The following is a 20,288-nucleotide window of genomic DNA, read 5'->3' as shown; positions in this document are numbered from 1 at the left end:
AATTTCCATGACCATCAAAGGGGCCCGAAGGGCCCGCAGATAATTGAAGAGTGTCGATATTATCGACTATTGATATAAATTTGCGATTGTTAAATATATTTGAATAATATATGTATTGTTAAAATCATAATTTATTGTTATACAAATGCTTTATAAATAAGCATACTTATAATGTTATAATATCATTTATTTAATATATTTATAAGCATACTTATAATGTTATAATATCATTTATTTAATATATTTATTTAATATCATTTACTTAATATTATTTATCTATTCAAAATACTAATTACAAAATAACGTAGCTAATCAAGTAGTTTGTTATCTCGTTATTTATTGCAGGCACACTAAATGGGATCTTAAAAAAAAGTGGATTTTGTAGTAGAATTTGAGCAATTGGACTCTACTAATCTTACAATTAATATGCCTTAATAGCTTTAACAATTTGATTTTTAATCTCCGATTTCTAATTCTCAATCTTTGTTTATAATTTAATAGTGGAGATTTTATGCGGATTATTTTGTTTTCTACTTCCATCGCGATTGAATTCGGTTCATGCGATACGGGACTTAACGCGCGGGGACGTACGTGGTCGCCCATCTAGACGTTACGCGACCCGTGGTCGCGGTGTCGCTTGCGCCGCTTGCGCGCCGCACAGTGCGTACTCGGCATCGGCGTGACGGAGAGGCTGTGTGGGCGAACGCGTACGGGAAATAAACAGAGTGCGGCGTGTAGTAGTGGTGGCGAGAGAGCGCGCGTTTAACAACCATGTCGTCGTCGAACAAGAAGGCCAAGGAGCAGGAGGATCCGGGCTCGGGTGAGGGGGACGCCCGCGACTACGACGTCGAGATACAGAAGACCCTCGAGGAGATCGACGGCTGTCAGAATCAAATCGATGGCCTGAACGAGAAGGCCAGCGACGAGATCCTCGAGGTCGAGAAGAAGTATAACAAGCTGCGCAAGCCCTACTTCCAGAAGCGCAACGACATCATCAAGAGGATACCCAACTTCTGGGTCACCGCTGTATCCTTTACCGCCGACGCCGCGCCCGCGCCGTCCGTTCGCGCGAGCCGACGAGCTCCGGCGCGCGGACCCGCGCGCCGTTTTGACGTTTCTCGATGGTGCCGGCGTCCACCGGCAACCGCCGCCGCCATCTTACCTACTTGTGTACGTGCGTAAGCGTGTATAACCCGCGTAGACGATTACGCATTTTTATGATTAATGCTTTTTATATCGGTCGCCGGATCGACGCCGCACTCTCGGAGGATCTGCGCCGTGCCGCTGTCGGCTCGCGGAAACGCGCGACGATATCTCAGTCTTTCGATATTTCATGTATAAATTAGTAACGTGTCCGGAGCGTGTAGAGAGATCAAATTGAATCGCGGTATATATTCCCGAATCCGGAGTTATTTGACTCCAACTTTGAATCTCGCGTTGATCGTTTTGAATGATAGAACGGCATTGATGAATGGTACTTTTCTTATGATTATTATTAAGTCAAGTTGATTCATATTAATATTTTTTCTTATGAGAAATTTAGTTTGTAAACAACAAAGAAATAGCAGACATATTGGAAGAAGACGAGGAAGACGCACTGAGATTCTTAAACAAATTAGAAGTTGAAGAATTTGAAGATATCAAATCTGGCTATAGGATTAATTTTTACTTTGACAAGAATCCATATTTTGAAAATGACGTTTTAACTAAGGAATTTCATCTAGGGTCTTCTGGTGAGCGCATTTGTTGTCAGCTTTTATTTAATTTTGCTATTAAATCGATACATAGATAGAAAACCATAATTGCGTAACAATTTAGAAAGAAATGTATAATATAATGTGATTTAATTGAGTATCATAGTTGCGATGAATCTCCTGCTGTTTTGCAGGAGATCCAGCATCTCAAAGTACACAGATTCGTTGGAAAGAGGGTCGGGATTTAACAAAGAGAGCAAAAACCAAAGCACCGCTGAAAGGACGCAAGAGGCCACTCAAACATAGGTCATTTTTCGATTGGTTCACGGATCACGGAGATCCAAGCTCAGACGAGATAGCTGAACTAATTAAGGATGATATGTGGCCTAACCCACTGCAGGTAAACTACCACTTTAAAGATATATTTAAATGTTAAGGAAGATTATGTATGCGTTAATACATTATTATTTATTTCATGGGTTTTAGTATTATCTGGCTCCGGATATAGACGTTGAGAATGGTATTGAGGGCGATGGTGAGGAATGCGAAAGTGAAGAGGAGGATGAAGAGGAGGATGGTGCGGATGATGGCGATGATGGGGGAGAAGGAGAGGAAGGAGACGACAGCATAGTGGTAGTGGAGGATGACGTGGATGAAGATGACGATGAGGACGAGGCTGTGAACGATGAAGACGATGGCGTCAACGAAGAGGATGATCTGTTGGTGGACGATGAAGTGGATCATGATGGTGAGCGTAGAGATCAAGTTTTACGCGTGTTATATGACACGCTTAAGGCTAATATTACATTTGTCCTCGTTTTTGTCGTGCAACAAAGCATTTCAAGCCTATTGATTGACTATAGAATAGAGAGATCCGACAACTTCTTTTTCTTACAGTCAATCATCAGGCTTGAAAAATTTGTCGTACGACAGAAAACGGATCAGTGTAAGAGTACCCTAATATGGAGATCCATTGTTACAGAGGGAGAAGAACCTGAATAAAGTTGGAATGTCCGGCTTCTGACATTGTACTCCGCAAATAACATGAACAAGAAAAAAAAAAGAAAAATGAATGAAAATGTGTGCACCGAATCAATCAAGAGCAGATAGTCTAGTGGACTGAAAATATTACGCCATATGAATAAATCTCAGGACGCATGCTTTTTTTTCCTCGTATATACGAAAATAGAGAAGCCAGAATTTAAAGGATCTTAGACTCTTTCGATTGAGAACCTGTGTATAAAAATACAGCATTTGTTAAGATAATATAGAAAGTGGTTTGAAAGGAAAGGGTCTGGATTGGATTAGATAGGTTTCCACCATTGCACTAAATCTGTAATCGGAACGTAGTACGAATTCCTCAGTTATATTCATATGGCCTAGTCTCGTCGTTTCCTTAATGAAATATGCGACAGAAAAAAATGTCCGCTTGGTTCTTAATATCGCGGATTTTATCGATAAGTTAGGATAAAATATAGAAACGAGGCACTAGGTGGGGAGTTCCATTTGCTTTCTCATAAAAATGATTCTTTAGATATGACTTCCAGAACGAGGTGTTTTTAAAGTAGAATTTTTGAGAGTGACAACTGTCATTCCTCCTTTTCCGCACGTACACACGGACCTTCACATAACCATTGTCTTATTACTTTTTGAATAAAACACGTAGAATAAAGATTTTATCCTTTGCTACGATTCATTTTTTTTTTATAATCACATGTGTCGTCTATTATTAGTCTGGAGAGTGGTGGATAGTGATAAAAACTTTTGAATGATTCATAATTGTTACTAACTTATTTAATTTATATTACCGCAGACTACAACACAGACTGCATTTTTACTTTACCTGACATTTTTTAAATGTAATCTTATATTAATAGGCATGAGAGAAATATCGGTGGTGCCCCGTTATAAGTTACACGTAAAAAAATTTACATTATGCATACATGGCATATAACTATGACATAGCACATATAATTTTGGCTATATCATGTTACAATGTTGCCTCTAATAAACGAAAACGCATAGATACTGTATTCATATATTATTATAGAATACTTTTACTCGCAGCTATGTAACGGAGCTGTTGTTTTGTTATCTTAATACTTTAGTTTGAATTTTATAAACCGATTACCATACTCGAGCAATATAGAAATGTGTTGCTACGCTCAAGGAATTATGTACAATTCGATAAAAACTTTCGATAAAAAATTGCAACGTAAAATTGTGTATTTTATTACTCACGGACAAATGAGATGTGCTCTGTATCGAGATCCGTTTCGATTAGCATTGATTCTCTGTTGGACGATCGTCCGAGGAATTCAAGTTCAATTTTTAACGATGATATCCATCGCAAAGCTTGTCACACTCAAAAAGATAATATCTTCATCTTGTCACACCTCGTTCACGTTCTTCCACACTTCGTGTCACGATTTACCCATATAAAGTAAGTGTTTCGTGAGACATTTCTTACATTTGATACATCGCGTACTCCTAACGATGATTTCACTGTAGGAGATTATCGTATTATATGGCAAAGGTGAAATCAAGATACGAAATCACGACGTCGCTCTTACTGTCTCTTCTCTAATCGGCGTCAATAGACGAGAAATACACAAGTTGTCGGTTACACATTCGCATCAGTAAACAGAATCTCATTGGTTACTCTGCATTCTTCGAAGCCTAGGAGGAAACAAGTAATTACTATATCTCGAATAGAAAACGCTCGTAGTCGATTTGATAAGATAAGCTGTAATTGTCTAATTTTAGAATAAAGTACAACAGCGATATTTTTTAATTAAGGATATATATATTCTCGTGTTGTTTTATTATTCGGATATGCGGTTCTGTCAGTATTTATTAGATTAATACGTGTTACCGCTAACATGTGTGAGAAAAGGAAGTATTGTCAAAATTATAGAAATGATAAGACCAATAAGATTCGTATTTTACCATTAGACATTTGTGTGTTTGTATATTACATTCATTGATACCTATTGTTTCGATTCCGTTGCGTCTTACGTGAGAAAGGATAGTTATCTTGGAAAGAGAGCGACGAGTTGTAATAAATTTTTTACATCGTGCATTCTCTCACGGAGAGATGTGCGAAAACTGCTCTCTTTTTTTTTTGCCGCACGAAGAATAAATGTGTCCTTAGCGAGGATGAGACGCGCGAGAACACGAGAATCAAGTGTAAACCTTCACGTCGGACGACGTACCCGTGTTACGCAAACACGCATCAGATCAGAATAAAGTTGCCAGTTTGAGATACAAAGTTTGAATTTTTATATTGTTCATTGTAGTCTTGTAGATAGTCTTATAGAGATACGCGTGCACGATATTACGTAGCCTGTCGCTATCGAACAGCATTTAGTTATATTGCAGCGGTTTACTTTATCGTGTGATATAATTAGATAATTATACAGCCTTCGTCGAGATAATTTAATGTCACATCGGAATTTTAAAGATCAGTGTTACAGAGACTTGCAGAACTGAAATTTTTTAATTTCTTTTTTTTGGGGGGAGGGGGACTAACGATCATCGTCATTCGTGGAATTTCGTTAGATTCGTGGGAGTCGCGACCATATTCGCCGGCCGAAATGCGGAACAGGAAGCGACCGACCAAATAAACTTATCCCCGGTCCCCTACGAAGAGCGCGTTAACCGCATTTTTTTTTCTCCCCCTTTCTCAGCGGATTGTCAAATTCTCCACTTCTTACATGGACACGCGTGATTCACACGAGCGTCGTTCGCCCTGATCCTATTACGAGCAGACCGAGCACATGCAGACCCAGCCGTGGGCAAAAAAGCGCCACTTCAGATCCGAAGACGCGCGCGGCTGCGTAAGACGGCGAACCTCGAGGATGATGCGTGTGCGGCTGGCGGCTTCTGAAACGCAGGATTTTTTCACAATGCGCGACTGTGAGCCAGGGTGTCATAGTCAGCATCAATATCGCTGCCACGACGATGATGGCGGGGCGATATTCTGCGTCCCCCGTATAAGAACGTAGACCTACATAAAGTGAAGCGAAATCCAAATCAACGATAACGACGATTAAATTTATCAGTCAATATATCTTCGAAATAAAATCGTTAACGTTAAATAACAACTTAATATTTTATTTTCTCTTGACAATTTCTTCTGGCGGCGCAAGAATTCTACAAAATTTCTTAGCATCTAATGAGAACAGAGTCGGATAAAATCTTATCACAGATTTCTCGTTAATAAAGCATCGTTTATTTATAAATGACGATTTAGATTATAAATTTACCCTTGTTGAGATTTGGAGGCAACATGCGCCTGATGGATGATACGAAATTTCGTGCGACAAGGGGGCCACTGTTGAGAAACCCTCGGCAAAAAAAGTTGCTTTGTGCTGCGGCATGGAGGAGCAGAAGCTGCGGAAGAAGTCACGAGGACGGCGAAGAAGAGTAAGCCGCGTAGCTGTATTCGCATTTGCTTATGAAAGCCTATGCAAACATACAATATATTTACTCAATAAACAGATCGCGATAAAACATAGTATAATTTAAAATATAGATTGATTGTTAATATCTTTTTTTTTAGCAACAATTGCATTTAAGAAACTGTACTTATTTTTAATAAAATCTTGAATCTTAATTTATTCGGAGCTTCCCAATCGTTTCCATCAAGTCGCAAACGACACGCGACGATTTTGAAGATTATCGCGCCTGTCTGTGTGTGCCTCCGTTTCTGTTGGAATCGCGCTATTAATCAACACACACGAAGTCTGCAAGCGTATCACGCGTATTCTCATATCTGACGAGACAGAGAGAAAAAGAGAGAGTGAGAGGGAAGGACGGCAGACTTGTCGATCGTACTACGCAACAGTGTGTTGCCGCGTTACAGAAGGAGGGAGGATGAGGACGAAGGGTAGAAGGAGAGGCCCGGGACCTGCGAGGGAGATGTACAAAGGTGCAGATGACAAAACCGAAGTGCCGGCGTACCAAATGCTTCAATTCAAGCTGAGCGCTCGTCCAAGGCGCATCCGGGCGAAACTTCTTCGGGACGGTCGCTCACGCGTTTCTCTCGAAGAGGTTTTAAAAGACAGTGATAAAAGAAAAGACGATTTTCCCGCGAAGAAAAAAGAAAAATTTCAATCGCGTTGTTCGATCGACGCGAAAAGTCGCGCGAGTCTAATAATCACAGTGTTCGATCGATGAGGGAAAATGGCACGTTATATCGATTTCGCTGCGCCCTTCATCCTCCTCCTCCTGATGGTCCACCTGGAGCAGCTGGTCCTGCACAAACGAGGTAACTATCGTAGTCCGAATAACAATTGAATTCCCGATCGAATCGCTAGAATTTATTTGCCCAAAATTATTCAAGACTATTAAGAATATTATTCGAGAATATATTAAAGAAATTCAATTAATTACCGCACAAAAATTTCAAGTGATATCAGAAACGCAACTAGTTTTTAGCTTACTTAATTAATTTTCGCTTTTCCAATATTCCTTTTTTTTATCAAATTTTTTTCATCGAATCTATCTGATCATGTTGAGATAGATTTTTACATAAAAAAACCGTATGACTTTGGTGTGTATAAATTGAGATAAACTCCAACTTCCAGAAAAGTATTCACGTGGAAATTATAAATATCGTAGAAGAAACTTGGAGAATTTTTAAAAAATTTAATTAACGCACCGCGCGCGTGTTTTCCCTGTATAAAATTATCAAATCGCTATTTGCAATAGACTAAATTTCATTGCGTCACAACGATGTTCAATGTGTGTACCGACGTTAAGCAAATCATCCTATTAGTTAAGTTCTCCATTGACCTAGGCTTATTTGCGCACGCAGAATACTATGAATACTATGAATTGCGTTTGGCATTTCGAAACTTCAAGGCGAAGTTCCACGAAGTTCGATCGCCAATATATTCTAAAGATATCAATAATTGTATTTAAGTGGGCGACATGGGCGCAGGCAAAAATTTTCTTCAAAAGAGAATGCTACCTTTTCTACACATACAAAATACATACGTATCGCACAATGCATTCTGTCGCTTTATGTGTAACGTTCTTTTTCTCATGATAGATTTATATGTAATCTTTTGCGTTTGACGTTCATAAAATTCCATGTTAACTCCAAAGTGTACGATCTCGACACGTTTTGTGCAAAAAGAGCACGCGATCGACGCCCATGGTAGTTTCGTGCACACGGCGCGTCGATTGATATAAATTAATTTTCGCATTATATGTAGATCGGACGCATTGAGGAACAATTGAGATTGTGAACGCGCTATTGGAGGATCTCTAAGCTCTTCGCAGAAACTGTTTGCGCGCTAGATTGATATATATTTTACAGATAAAATTCGCGACTCGCATCTATCAGTGGGAAAACACACGATGTCTAAGAGAAATTAGATTTTCGCTCTTATCAATGTGCAAAGCGCATTTTTTCCCCCCGCTAGTTCCTCTCTCGCATATTTCCTCAATAGATTCATAAATCTCTTTATAATTTCTTATGTGAGAATCGCGAGAAGAGATGATTCTATTTTTCTAATTGTCAGGCGCTTTCGTGCTTTCGCCGTGAGAATTTCGTAATAATGCAAATAAGAGATCCGCCAAGTTTTTTGAGCGAACGACGAAAGGATTGAGAAAGTGATAAGCCTGACAAAAATCAAACAGAGCATTTGACCTAGATACGCTTGCCATCTCGTTCTTTTCGAGTTAATTTACGGCACGCACACAGATAAAAAACAAGACATTTAAAGTTGTTTCAAGAAACCACGCGCGTATATTTATTTTCAATTTACTTTTGCTGTTGGAAGGACAAAGGATTCAAATTTTTATATATTTTTAGTCGATTTAACTTTTAGGTATACATATATATATATTATCATTAAATTAATACCAAGCACAATGTAATAATCGGCATCTGCTTTTCCGAGCAAATTAACACGCCTCGCTTAATTTTTATCGCTCGAAATAGCGCTCGTCGTCGAGGGAAGAATGGAGGCTCAGTTCGAGAAATGCTGCGGCCTTGGAACCTCTTGGGCTAAGGAGGGCCTTAGGTGCGAGAAGTTCACCGGGCCGGTGACCGGAGTGCCGGTCGTAGAGCAGGGCCTCTGCCTGGAGGCGGTGGATATCTGTTGCGTTCGCGCCTACCACGAGCTGCAGTGCGAAAAGGGAAAAGCCGACGCGCGCGAAGGTCTCGCCTGCGTGACGAGCGCGACGTCGCAAAGATCCCCGAAGACGCCCGGTCGCGGCGATTACCATCGCGACTGCTGCGAGGGCTGCAAGCTAGGTGACTACTTTTACTTATATCTTGCGAATTACGTCGAGAGAGTACTTAATGTATAATTAACGAATAGCTTCTTGTTCAGAACGATACTCGGATAAACTCATTCGTATCGATTATCCCTGACGAGTGTCTTCATCAATGTATTATCAGGTATCCTCGCGGGGTCTATGGGTCAAGGATGCTCCTTCAAAAGCTTTTCATTCGGCATTCCTTGGGATCCAGCGTTCATGGAATGTTGTCGCGAAGCGTCGCCGAGCTCCACGACGGATCTTACGAGTGAACTAACGAGCGAGACCTCGACCGAAACCGATCTAGATTTCTCATCGTCGTCCTCGCCAACGTCCTCGTATTCGCCGTCGCCGTCGTTGTCCTCGTCATCGTCATCACCGTCGCTATCGTCGTCACCATCATCATCGCCGTTATCGTCATCGTCGTCGTTTTCGACGTCGCCGTCGTCGTTTTCGTCGTCATCGTCATCACCTACATCACCTTTATCTACATCCTCGGATGATCCGTCCTCTACATCGTCAGACTCCACGCCGTACTCGATACCAACTCCAGGTGACGTACAATTTGCACAAAGAAACAATTTATCGCGTGGAATATTATTACATACTCTGTAATTATAAATGATAAAATTTATAAACTAAAAACATGTCGGCGAATAAAATTCGCACTGCAAATAAATACTGTGAACGGCGTGAACTGCGCGACGCGTTTTTCTTAAGCGCGTAAAGGAGAATGTCGGCGCAGTCGTAACTTTTCCTTTTTTTTTTATAGTCTATGTGCAAGCGCGACTTTAAATCACAATGTTCTGATTCACAGAGCTGGACGATATCTGTCAGCTCATGAAAGGCAAACTTTGCTCTGACATTTGCGTCCCGACGCAGGGCTCGTATCGCTGCGAGTGCCGCGACGGCTTCACTTTGTTGCAGGACGGCAAGACTTGCAAGCAGATCGACAGGTACAAATTATATAGATTTTTAATATTTAATATTTAATATACATCTTTTTATTGCTCTGGAAAATGCATTTGTGATACGATTGTCATTCCAGTTAATTATAATTATTGGCGACGATATCGCGAACGCGCTGCAAAACGATGGAAAGTCAGCTTTATCATCTCAATCTGTGAGAAGCGTTTATTATTAATAATAAAAATATTAACAATGAAATGTCCGCTTTTAGATGCAGACCGACTCATCCCTGTGAGCATCGATGCACCGACAACGGAGTGGCTGTCGTATGCAGCTGTAATCCAGGATACGACCTGGCCAGCGACGGACGTTCGTGCATCGCGAGGTCGCCGCGGAATAAAAAGAAACCGGACAAAGCCGAGGATAATGAATTGTCGCCGTTGTGCCCGTTGGGCTATCGTTATAACGCCACCATTCAGGTGTGCGACGGTATGTATACTATAATTGGAGAAAATGTATAACGCTCGCGTATACAGGTAAGGGAATGGCATTTGACATTTATTATTTTTTTTAAAGCGATAACAGAAGCGTCGTTTACTTGATACAAACTAACATACTCGTATGTCATGTTTTTCTCGTGTACCGCAATATCGCGTCGATTGTATCGCTATGTTCGCTGGTGGCATTGTTACATCTTTGTCTCGTATATCTACTCGCTTATGTGAATTAATTGCAATCGAGTCTCTGTACCTTCTTTCTTTTTTTTATTATTCTGCGAGATTATAATTCTCGTTCAATCGCACTCCGCGCTGCTTGTTTCTGCAATCGTGCGTACCATTTTCGCATGTGATCGTCACTTTTCGCTGACACCGCACACCAGACGTGGATGAGTGTCTGGAGCGCAATGTGTGTCCCGACGGAGGCTGCCAGAACACCATAGGATCGTATATTTGCATCAGGGAGAGGTCCGCGAAGAACGCGCCTTACGAAGCTTGCCCCCCGGGCTACGAGTGGCAGCCGCTGACGGGCGAATGCGTAGGTGAGAAGAAAAGCGCACGTCTTTCCCATAAAGTCATCCGCGCACCCTCGATCGACAAATTCGATAAGTCGAAATTATTGCTACTCGCTTATTTTTCAGATATCGACGAGTGCGCCGTCTTATCGGCTGCCTGCGCCGCCGACAAGCCGTTCTGCGTGAACACGCAGGGTAGTTACGAGTGTCTGGAAATGACCGGGGTGAAATCCTGCCCCGCGGGATTCAAGTTCGACAAAACGTTGCAGCTGTGCAAAGGTATAATATTGGCAGTATATATTGTACGATTGTTCGGTCAAATAAATTCGCGAATGTGGTAAAATGGATGAATCTTCCGCGGGAAATCTTCCCTCTTCACGCGTTCCCTCTCCGCTTATTTGTTAATCAGATGTGGACGAGTGCGCGGAAGCTATTCACAGCTGTCTGGCAGATGTCGAACAATGTCGAAACACCGAGGGTGCTTACGAGTGCGATATGAAATGCGGGAAAGGATTCACGTATAGTATCAGTCTGGGTGTCTGCGTTGGTGAGTTTTCATCTCGACGAGTTTTAGTAAATTTTTGTTAATGACGCACGCTTTTGCGACAAAGTAAATTTTTTAATTTACTTTGTCTTTTACTATAGTTTTATACTTAAATTTCCGGTCTTTCTAACAGGTAACCGTATGCATGCATCTCGCGATCGCAATTTTTTTTCATTGTAAAAGATCGATCGAATGATCATAAAAAATGTTGTGGATTACCATAGGAATTTGAGTTCGCATCAACGATCTGATTTCGCATGCAACGCTTCATCCTCATATCTTTCATGCATGTGAGTAATCAGTTAATTTCTTAAGTGATCACGTTTTTGATAATCCGTATGCAATCATTAATTAATATAATTTCATTAAATTATATTAAATAATATAATTTTATTAATATAACAACAGAAATTATACTGTACTATAAATTCGTACTGCTGAATAGTTAAGATTTTAGAGAATTTGAAATCCGAAAGTTATATGGCATATTTTCAACAATTTGAAATTTTCTTTCTACAAGAATAAATAGATTATGATCCACGATTATATGATTTTCATATTACCATGTATTTCCTTTTAGACGTAGACGAGTGCATCGAGTCGAGAAATCCTTGCCCCGACCCCAGCACAATATGCGTTAACACGGAGGGTGCGTACGAATGCACAAAGATATCGGCGAGTCCTTTTCCGCGTCTTCCAATCGACAAGGATCCGTCCGACCGTCAAAAGAATATGCAATCGGGTTCACGCATGACTTGTTCCGCGGGATACAAGCTCTCTAACGACTCCGGAATGACGAGGTGTATCGACGTCGACGAGTGCAACGAAAAATTGCATTCTTGCGAGCCCGACGAGCGTTGTGTTAACGAAATTGGTAGTTACAGGTGCGACATTCTGTAACAATTCAATGACGTAGATTTAAAGTAAAATTTTAACAAATTATTATATTTAAAAAAAAATAGGTGCGTGCCGATTGAAAACACTACTGGGATGTCTATCACGGAGGAGACCAACGTCAATCAACGCGACGATCGATTTAGCAGAGGGAACAAATTAGAGGGAACGAGCGTTTCGTCGGTCATGAACGAAATCGAAGATTGCAACGTCGGCTATGTTTTCGATGGAAAATCTGGCCGTTGCATTGGTAAGTATAATTATTCCCATTTCAAATCCTGAATTGTATTTTATTAATATTATTATTATTATCGGAGATTCTGGTAATTTCAGTCGTTTTGATAATTTATATATCGCAGATGTCGACGAGTGCGCCAATGGAAAAGCGACTTGCGACACAGGCGAGCGTTGCGTGAACACGGAGGGTGGCTACCGATGTTCTCCAATCTGTCCACCTGGTTTCCGGCTGCGTAACACTTCTCGATATACGAGCGGGGCCAAGGAACGTTGCGAAGATATTAACGAATGTTTGCTCGGTTTGCATACGTGCAACAGCTCGACTCAATATTGCATTAATACGAACGGCTCCTACGTTTGCGGAACGCGGACTACTACCAGCACTACCGAGACGACGACTAGCGACATAGCAAGAAGACCGTTCATTGGTTCGCGCTACAACAGGGTACAGGTGCCTAAAAATTTCGCGAATTTAGGATTACGTTGATTTTGCGCGAACGACATGCAGATACGCATTATTCGTAAAAATTATCACTTTAACGTAACATATCCAAATCTCTGCTCCAGGGCACGGATCGTTACTGGTCCACCGAACCTTGTGGCCTGGGATACAAGAGAGACGCGGATACGGGCTACTGCGTGGACATAGACGAGTGCGCGGTCGGTCCTGGGTGTCGGGATCACGAGAAGTGCAGGAATACTCCAGGGGGTTACGATTGCTCGCCCCTTTGCAGTACCGGCTGGTACTTCAGCACGACGACGAAGGGCTGTCAAGACGTGGACGAGTGCTTGTTGGGCAGGCACGACTGTCCTCAGAGTACGCATAGGTGCGCGTCTTTATGTTATGCAAACGCATCAGAAATCGCATATTCTTTTTTCTACAATAATTACATATATATAACGATTGATTTTTCTTTCCTCTAACGTTATTTCCTAATAATACTCGAATTTACAAATATCCGCGAATGTTGCATCCGCAGATGCGTCAACACCAACGGATCCTTCGTCTGCGAGTTGATACTGCCCTGCAGCCGCGGCTACAGGCGAGCCTTCAACGGCACCTGCCTGGACATCGACGAGTGCTCCGAGGGCCTGCATAACTGTCGGCTCGACTTACACCAGTACTGCGCAAATAAAGAAGGCGGCTTCGAGTGTTTGACCAGACTGCCCTCCTGCCCGTCCGGATACCAGTATTCTTTGGGCACTCGACGATGCGAGGACATCGATGAATGCCTAATCGGGCAGTACAGCTGTGATGCGAAGTTCTCCGAGAGATGCGTCAACCTGCCGGGTACATACAGGTGCGCGTAACTTTTTTTTTTAGAAAATCTATTGGAAGTTCTATATCTGTCGGATAAATATAATAAAACAGGAGTTTAAAAATATTCGATGATGTATATCTTGCAGGTGCGAGAGACCTCCTCCACCTCCTCCTCGTCAACGCCAACGACCAGCTTGTCCTTCTGGCTATCGGTATCGCCCTGATTTTCGCATGTGCACAGGTACATCTAATAATTTTTATAAAATTTATCCTTTAAAATTAATGAGTCGCTTTTATTAATCGTAGAAACTTTATATGTATATTTTTGGCTGTTCCTCTTTTCTTTTCTTTTTAGTTGTAGCGTGAACCTGTACGTATTTTGCACTATTGTATTAACCAATTTCAGATATTTTTCGTATTTTCAGAACTCGTCAAAACGATATTGAACTCAGGTTGACTGATTGGCGTATGTTCGATAAATTCCTCGCGTACGGGTGAAATATACTATTTCTGTCGGCTTTCGATGTGCACGATTAATCACAAATATTGTTTCCATCGATACGTAATTTTTATTGCACCGAATTATGTTTGTGTTTTATATGCAAGTTTATATGTCGTCCTACATTATTTCAGTTGCTTTCAACATTGCTTTTATCAGAGATATAAATCGGAAGCTTAAATGCCAGGGTATGTTTTGCAAGAAATTAACAATGCTTTTATTTAATCATTATACTATCCTAATATTTCAATTTAAAGAAAAACTTGCTTTAATACAAAGGAAAGGATATTCGTAAGTTTCATCATCTAAAATCTACTTTGTCTGAAATTATAGACATCGACGAGTGTGAGGAAAGGTTGGACAATTGCGGGGGGGACAAGCGTTGCTACAATCAACCGGGTGGTTACAGCTGCGCGCTACCGCCGGTCCCGATGACCAGGAAACCGTCCACGACGCCGATACCAGCGCCGATGAACGAGAAGTGTATACGCGGCACCAGGTTCGTGAGGAATCGCGGCTGCGTCGACGTCAACGAGTGCAGGGAGCTCGAGGATGCTTGCAGCAGCAACGAGGACTGCGTCAATACCATAGGCAGTTATATGTGCACTTGCAAGACCGGTTTCAGGCGCGATAATCTCACGCAGGCCTGCGTCGATATCAACGAATGTCAGTTGCAGGTAAACGACAAGAACGACGACGAGACTCTCCGAGACGCTCGCGTAAACGTATATATCAACGCGATCTGACATTTATGGCGTGAATCTAGAAAGAAAGATACAAATATTGTGACATCTTGCGCGTCGTGCCGAGGAAGATAAATTAAAAGCATGTAAAAGTCCGCGTTATCTCTTCCCCAATGCGGAACACTGCTCGCCGTCGATTTTTAACATTTTTATTTGAAGGAGAACGACTGCCTGGCGACGCAGCGATGCGACAACACGATCGGCAGTTACACGTGCACGCGCTTCCTGCCCTGCGGTACCGGATACACCCTCAACGCCGCGACGGAGATCTGCGAGGACGACGACGAGTGTGTCCTGGGTACCCACGACTGCGGGCCCGGGTACCAGTGCAGAAACACCCTGGGCTCGTACCGCTGCGATCGCATCCCGCGTATACCGGCTCCGTCGTCGCGCACGTCGCCGATGACGACGACGACGATGAGAATCGCGACGTTCACGACGACGACGACGCCCGCGACGTCGTTGACCCCGGCCGGTCAAACTTGGCCGAACTGTCCGCGCGGCTTCGAGTCCGGCTCCAGCGGCAAATGCGTGGACATCGACGAGTGCCAGAGAACGCCGAATCCCTGCTTCAGGTCCATGCAAAAGTGCATCAACACTCTGGGGTCTTACAGGTACGCGTAAAAATTGCCAATCGATAGAGGAAGCGACACGAGTACACGACAATTGGAAACGCGGGGAAAATTTTACAGATGCGCGTCCGTAGTGATCTGCTTGCCCGGTTACACGGTGGATGCCACCGGACAGCACTGCATCGACATCGACGAGTGTCGGGAGGGAACGCACGAGTGCGGCAAGGGCCAGACCTGCGAGAATCGGCAAGGCGGCTATCACTGCATCTGTCCGCCCGGTCATACGGTTGGGCCGAACAACGATTGCGTCGACATCGACGAGTGCAGCATTTACGGCAGTGGTATTTGCGGACTGAACAGCCGCTGCGAGAACACTGTTGGCTCCTACAAGTGCCTGTGCGGGGATGGCTTCGAGAACACTGGAGGAACGGCCGGTGCCTGCCAAGTAAGTCACGCCGTGCAATTCGGACCAATACAAAAATGTTTTTTCGTCTCGAAATTATATAATCACGATTGCTTTCAGGATATCGACGAGTGTCAACAAACGCCGGGGCTCTGTCAGCACATATGTCTGAACGTGTGGGGCAATTACAGATGCGGATGCGAATCCGGATTCAGGCTAAACGCCGACAACCGGACTTGCATCGACATTGACGAGTGCACGGAATTCAAGGACAATCATCTCTGCATCGGCATCTGCGAGAATACGCCGGGAAGCTACGCGTGCAAGTGTCCCGAGGGATACAGGCTCGGTATCGACGGTCGAACGTGCCAAGGTATAATGACGTTTGCAGTACGATTCTACAGAAAAGCGATTGTATTTAAGAAATAATGAAATATGGAGGGCATTGAGGATTAACATACTTTATGTCGGGGAAAAAGAGAGTCGTCGGTTACGGTCCAAAAATTGGCATGCGTTTTCGTGTACCAAAGCGATCGCGCGAATCGATCGCGCGGATGAAAAGTGAGAGTCACGTTTACATGAGTCACGGTGTCGTAGCTTCGTGAACGAGGCACGCGTTCCACCTAGTTTGTCCCGCGATTGAAACGACGGTGCAATTTGTACTTGACCCGTTTGCCGGCGAACTGGAGCATCAGCTCGGGTCACCGCGGCGCACGAACGCCGCGCGCTAGCTCCCGCGCAATCTCCTCGATCTCGCGCAATCACGACATCGCTGGCGGTCACGATATCGCCACGTGCTGCAACGTACTTAATTATCTCTCTACGTGTGTTCGCAGACATCGACGAGTGTGAGGCCGGCCAGGTTTGCAGGGATGCGGAAGAGATGTGCCAGAACACGCGCGGGGGTTTCCGTTGTAACCGGATAAACTGTCCCTCGGGATATCATCGGGACCACATAAGAAAAAAGTAATGATTGAATTTGATGGAGCTAATAGATTCAACTTTCTCTAATTTTAATTTTCTCGTCACGTTCGATGGCTTGTTTGATAGTCGAGTTAATTTCGAATATAGATGCTAGTTATTTGACCGACTTGATAATGAATCCGTAAATTTCCCGCTCGCGATTTCAGCCGCTGCGTACGCTCCTCGAGGTTCTGCCGCAAGGGCGACCTGGCGTGCCTTCGATCGCCCTCGCACTATTCCTACAACTACATCACCTTCGTGAGCATGCTGCCCATCCCGTCCACCGGCCAACTGGAGCTGTTCACCATGAGGGGTAGCCATCAGCCCGACTCGACGATACAGTTCAGCATGGCACTGATGGACGTGCGCGCACCACCGGATGTCGCGCGCGCCACGGAGTCCTGCTTTGCCCTGAGGAGACCGGCGTCGTCGCAGGCGGTCCTGGTGATGACGCGCCCAATCGCCGGACCGCAGGAGATTGAGCTGGATCTCAGCATGGAGATATACCACGACGCCGTGTTCATCGGTAGCGCCATCGCTAAGATCTTCATCTTCGTCTCGCAATACGAATTCTGAGAAAATCCTTTCGAGGTAAGACAGAGATGAGTAGAGACGGAAGCCAAGATCGTAAAATGAAGTAATTTAGAGCTACGTTTAATTGCGTGATTGCCTCCTCTTTCATAACGTTACCGTAATCGTAAGAGCAATAAGAATTATATTCCCAAATCATATTATCTTGTCCAGTGCGATAATTTCTTGAAAAATATGAATCTTTTCTGTTCTTATACAGCTTGTTGAATAAAACTTCTGTTTCGTTAAATTGATTAAATAATAGAAAACATTTTTCTCTAAGAAATGAAATGCAATTGACATTTTAAGCAGCATACATTCAAGATTAATGATACGGATCTTTTTCATATTTTTTTGTTCATTTTTTAAATTAGATATTAAAATAAACATATTAATAAATATATAATTAACACATGCTAGTATTTCGATCGTAGATATGTAAAAAAAAATCAAATTAAATGTATATAGATTCTTGTAAGTTAATATATCATGTAGAGGATAAAACATGGAATAAACTTACGTTAGATGACGTATGAAATTGATAATAATTTCCAAGCGCTTGATACTTTATCAAAATCGCAGCTTTATTAAATGTTTCGCTAGCGACACTCTCCTCCCTCCAACACGATTCCGCTGTTCGTAATCGAAACAACGCCTATTGCTTCGAATCTAACGCTTCACTTCTCCTTCACAGAAGACGAATAAAGCAACAAATCTGAGATCCTTAGTGTTAATTGCCGCTTCGTTGCATGGTACGCGCGTGTAATGCAATATATACATATGTATATATATGTATATTTAATATTATATATATATGTATATATACACACATATATATATATATAAAACATAATATTATATATATGTAAAAGATCGTAAAAAATAAAATATAATAATATCACTGCGCGTTTTATATATGACGACAATTGTTGTCGCATTGGATGCGAATAACGAACGCTCACCCGTAGTGCAGCGAATTGCCATTATTACTAATAAAGTGATTTAATTGTACTAAAGATAATTGCGCTGTCGCGAGGACATCGCCGATATCGTCAAAGGCGGACGATGGCGATCAGCGTAAATTAGAATACAATCGTGATAAAATAATATTAATAATTATATGTATAATTGTAATAACAATAATAATCTAAATAGCTAGCGACAACTACGATAGCGATATTAATGTACACACGATAACAGGAAATAGAACAATTCGGGCGGGACGCGTTTGCGGCACGCCGGGAAAAATGCATACTATAGAAATATAATCGCGTCGCTCGGAAATTTCTTCAGCACGACGCGACGACGATATACATATACACGTATTAGAACATTACGAGAGGACGCGATTATGTCATCGGGAAATCTCGTTGACGACATGTCGGCTCGAAGCGTTCGCGCATCGCCAATACAACATGTAATATCTAGGACGCGGCTGATCTCTCTCGTGAGGTTTCACGGTTAGCCGTCTTATTCGCCTAATTGGTCCTAGATGCGTGATACTAATTCCCCTGGCAAGACGAGTATAAGAGAAAACGAGATTAACCGTCAACGCCCGCAAAAACAATTGCACGATTGTGCGAGGAGGGATCCGGATCGGGTTCGTCCGGCCGAGGAAGCTCGTCCTGGTGAAACTTCCACGGTTTATATATCCTCCGCGATCCTAGCTATAGCACACAACGAACTTTCAACAAGCGTACGCGCATAAAACGCAACTAATAAATAGTACAACTATAAACGTAACAGCCTGGATACAGCGGCAACGCGTAACAACGATGGCAGTGACACTCGTCGCTCGTCCTTCGTTAGATTCTAGAAAAATGGAAAAGGAGTGTTGACTAGGATTTGCTAAAAATTTACCGGAGGGCTTCTTCTAACTCTCTGCGTGCAGCCCTCTTGCGCCGAGTAACGCACGGCGGGATGTTGCTAGCCGGTTTTTAAGTACTCGATGGCAAATCATGCGAAAAGAGATATCCGTGTGGCAAATATCTTTCAACGTAATCTACAAAACGCACGTGTCGCTATAAAAGAATAAACGTACGGAATTGAGAGTCGATTAAAACTCGAGCAAAAAGATCTGTTTCTCTTCCGAATAACGCGAAACTATTTATCTTTGCGTCTAATATTTAGACGCGCCTCGACAAATTTTCCCTTTTACTTTTGTAAACACTCGCTTCACCTCACGTCAGATTCATCCCTTCCAGCATCATTCCACGATCTCAGTATCGTAAGAGAGAACAATTTTTTGAACAAGTTTAACAAGTCCGAACAAGTTCAAAAGATATCTCAAGAGAGCAGAAATAAATATGCGCGAGAACGTTCATGGATTTTCTCTCGTGTTGAGCTAAATATTCTTCTTAATTCTCTATTCAACATAAAAAAAAAATCTGTTTCCACACATAATTCAGGCAATGCGGTGTCTTAACAACGAATCGCGAAGTGGAGCTCAGATTTCGATAACAGCGTGCTTTTAGCGGAGAAAGAGGTTTTTTTTTTTACATGGAAAAATTTCCCGTTGTTCCGAACGATACTATACTTTTGCACGCGGCGTGATCGCGAATATGTAATAAAACTATATACTCGATTTACCCGATGAAACTAATATCTACCGGATATCAATTTACTTACTCGATATATAGGCACTGAACTAGGGAGATCTGCGCCGTGAAAAATAAATATACTAACAGCTACCTGTTTAACAGAGGTAGTAGC

The 20,288-nt window shown here is 42.6% G+C and overlaps 2 protein-coding genes across 8 annotated transcripts; both read left to right on the top strand.

Annotated features, from left to right (window-relative positions):
• Positions 1 to 661: 661 nt before the first annotated feature.
• Positions 662 to 4,960, top strand: LOC105462651 (protein SET). Of its 3 annotated transcripts, none has more exons than XM_011709385.1 (5): positions 662 to 1,026; positions 1,544 to 1,733; positions 1,898 to 2,094; positions 2,181 to 2,442; positions 2,677 to 4,960. In XM_011709385.1, the coding sequence occupies exons 1-5, from the start codon at positions 772 to 774 to the stop codon at positions 2,694 to 2,696; spliced, it is 924 nt and encodes a 307-aa protein (XP_011707687.1). In that variant the 5' UTR covers positions 662 to 771; the 3' UTR covers positions 2,697 to 4,960. The 3 variants fall into 3 exon arrangements, with proteins under 3 accessions (XP_011707687.1, XP_011707685.1, XP_011707686.1); XM_011709383.1 differs by having other exon boundaries at positions 1,889 to 2,094; XM_011709384.1 differs by lacking the exon at positions 2,677 to 4,960 and adding an exon at positions 2,592 to 2,676 and having other exon boundaries at positions 1,889 to 2,094.
• Positions 4,961 to 6,623: 1,663 nt separating this feature from the next.
• On the top strand, positions 6,624 to 18,124 carry LOC105462650 (fibrillin-2-like). Of its 5 annotated transcripts, XM_011709381.1 has the most exons (21): positions 6,624 to 6,966; positions 8,650 to 8,964; positions 9,112 to 9,522; positions 9,787 to 9,925; positions 10,150 to 10,367; positions 10,759 to 10,917; positions 11,017 to 11,169; positions 11,300 to 11,437; positions 12,015 to 12,318; positions 12,397 to 12,578; positions 12,688 to 13,016; positions 13,133 to 13,392; positions 13,546 to 13,866; positions 13,973 to 14,067; positions 14,460 to 14,513; positions 14,659 to 15,002; positions 15,228 to 15,682; positions 15,761 to 16,085; positions 16,164 to 16,416; positions 16,880 to 17,009; positions 17,174 to 18,124. In XM_011709381.1, exons 1-21 carry the CDS (start codon positions 6,882 to 6,884, stop codon positions 17,580 to 17,582), a joined length of 5,079 nt encoding a protein of 1,692 aa, XP_011707683.1. In that variant the 5' UTR covers positions 6,624 to 6,881; the 3' UTR covers positions 17,583 to 18,124. The 5 variants fall into 5 exon arrangements, with proteins under 5 accessions (XP_011707683.1, XP_011707684.1, XP_011707681.1 ...); XM_011709382.1 differs by lacking the exon at positions 14,460 to 14,513; XM_011709379.1 differs by having other exon boundaries at positions 10,759 to 11,169; positions 12,688 to 13,010.
• Positions 18,125 to 20,288: the final 2,164 nt, after the last annotated feature.

The sequence above is a fragment of the Wasmannia auropunctata genome, unplaced genomic scaffold (assembly GCF_000956235.1).
Source record: "Wasmannia auropunctata unplaced genomic scaffold, wasmannia.A_1.0 LD336095.1, whole genome shotgun sequence".
In the NCBI taxonomy this organism is placed as follows: Eukaryota; Metazoa; Arthropoda; class Insecta; order Hymenoptera; family Formicidae; genus Wasmannia; species Wasmannia auropunctata.
Note: the sequence above shows the minus strand (reverse complement) of the source record. Positions and strands in the feature narration are given on the sequence as shown.

What these genes read in the sequence shown, in the direction of transcription:
- LOC105462650 (XM_011709378.1), top strand. Translation starts at nt 6,882, where the DNA reads ATGGCACGTTATATCGATTTCGCTGCGCCCTTCATCCTCCTCCTCCTG. An exon ending in ACTTGCAAGCAGATCGACAG is followed by an intron (nt 9,926 to 10,149) that starts GTACAAATTATA and finishes GTCCGCTTTTAG; the next exon opens with ATGCAGACCGACTCATCCCT. An exon ending in TCGGAAGCTTAAATGCCAGG is followed by an intron (nt 14,514 to 14,658) that starts GTATGTTTTGCA and finishes CTGAAATTATAG; the next exon opens with ACATCGACGAGTGTGAGGAA.
- LOC105462651 (XM_011709383.1), top strand. Translation starts at nt 772, where the DNA reads ATGTCGTCGTCGAACAAGAAGGCCAAGGAGCAGGAGGATCCGGGCTCG. An exon ending in ATTTCATCTAGGGTCTTCTG is followed by an intron (nt 1,734 to 1,888) that starts GTGAGCGCATTT and finishes GCTGTTTTGCAG; the next exon opens with GAGATCCAGCATCTCAAAGT. An exon ending in CGATGAAGTGGATCATGATG is followed by an intron (nt 2,443 to 2,676) that starts GTGAGCGTAGAG and finishes CCATTGTTACAG; the next exon opens with AGGGAGAAGAACCTGAATAA.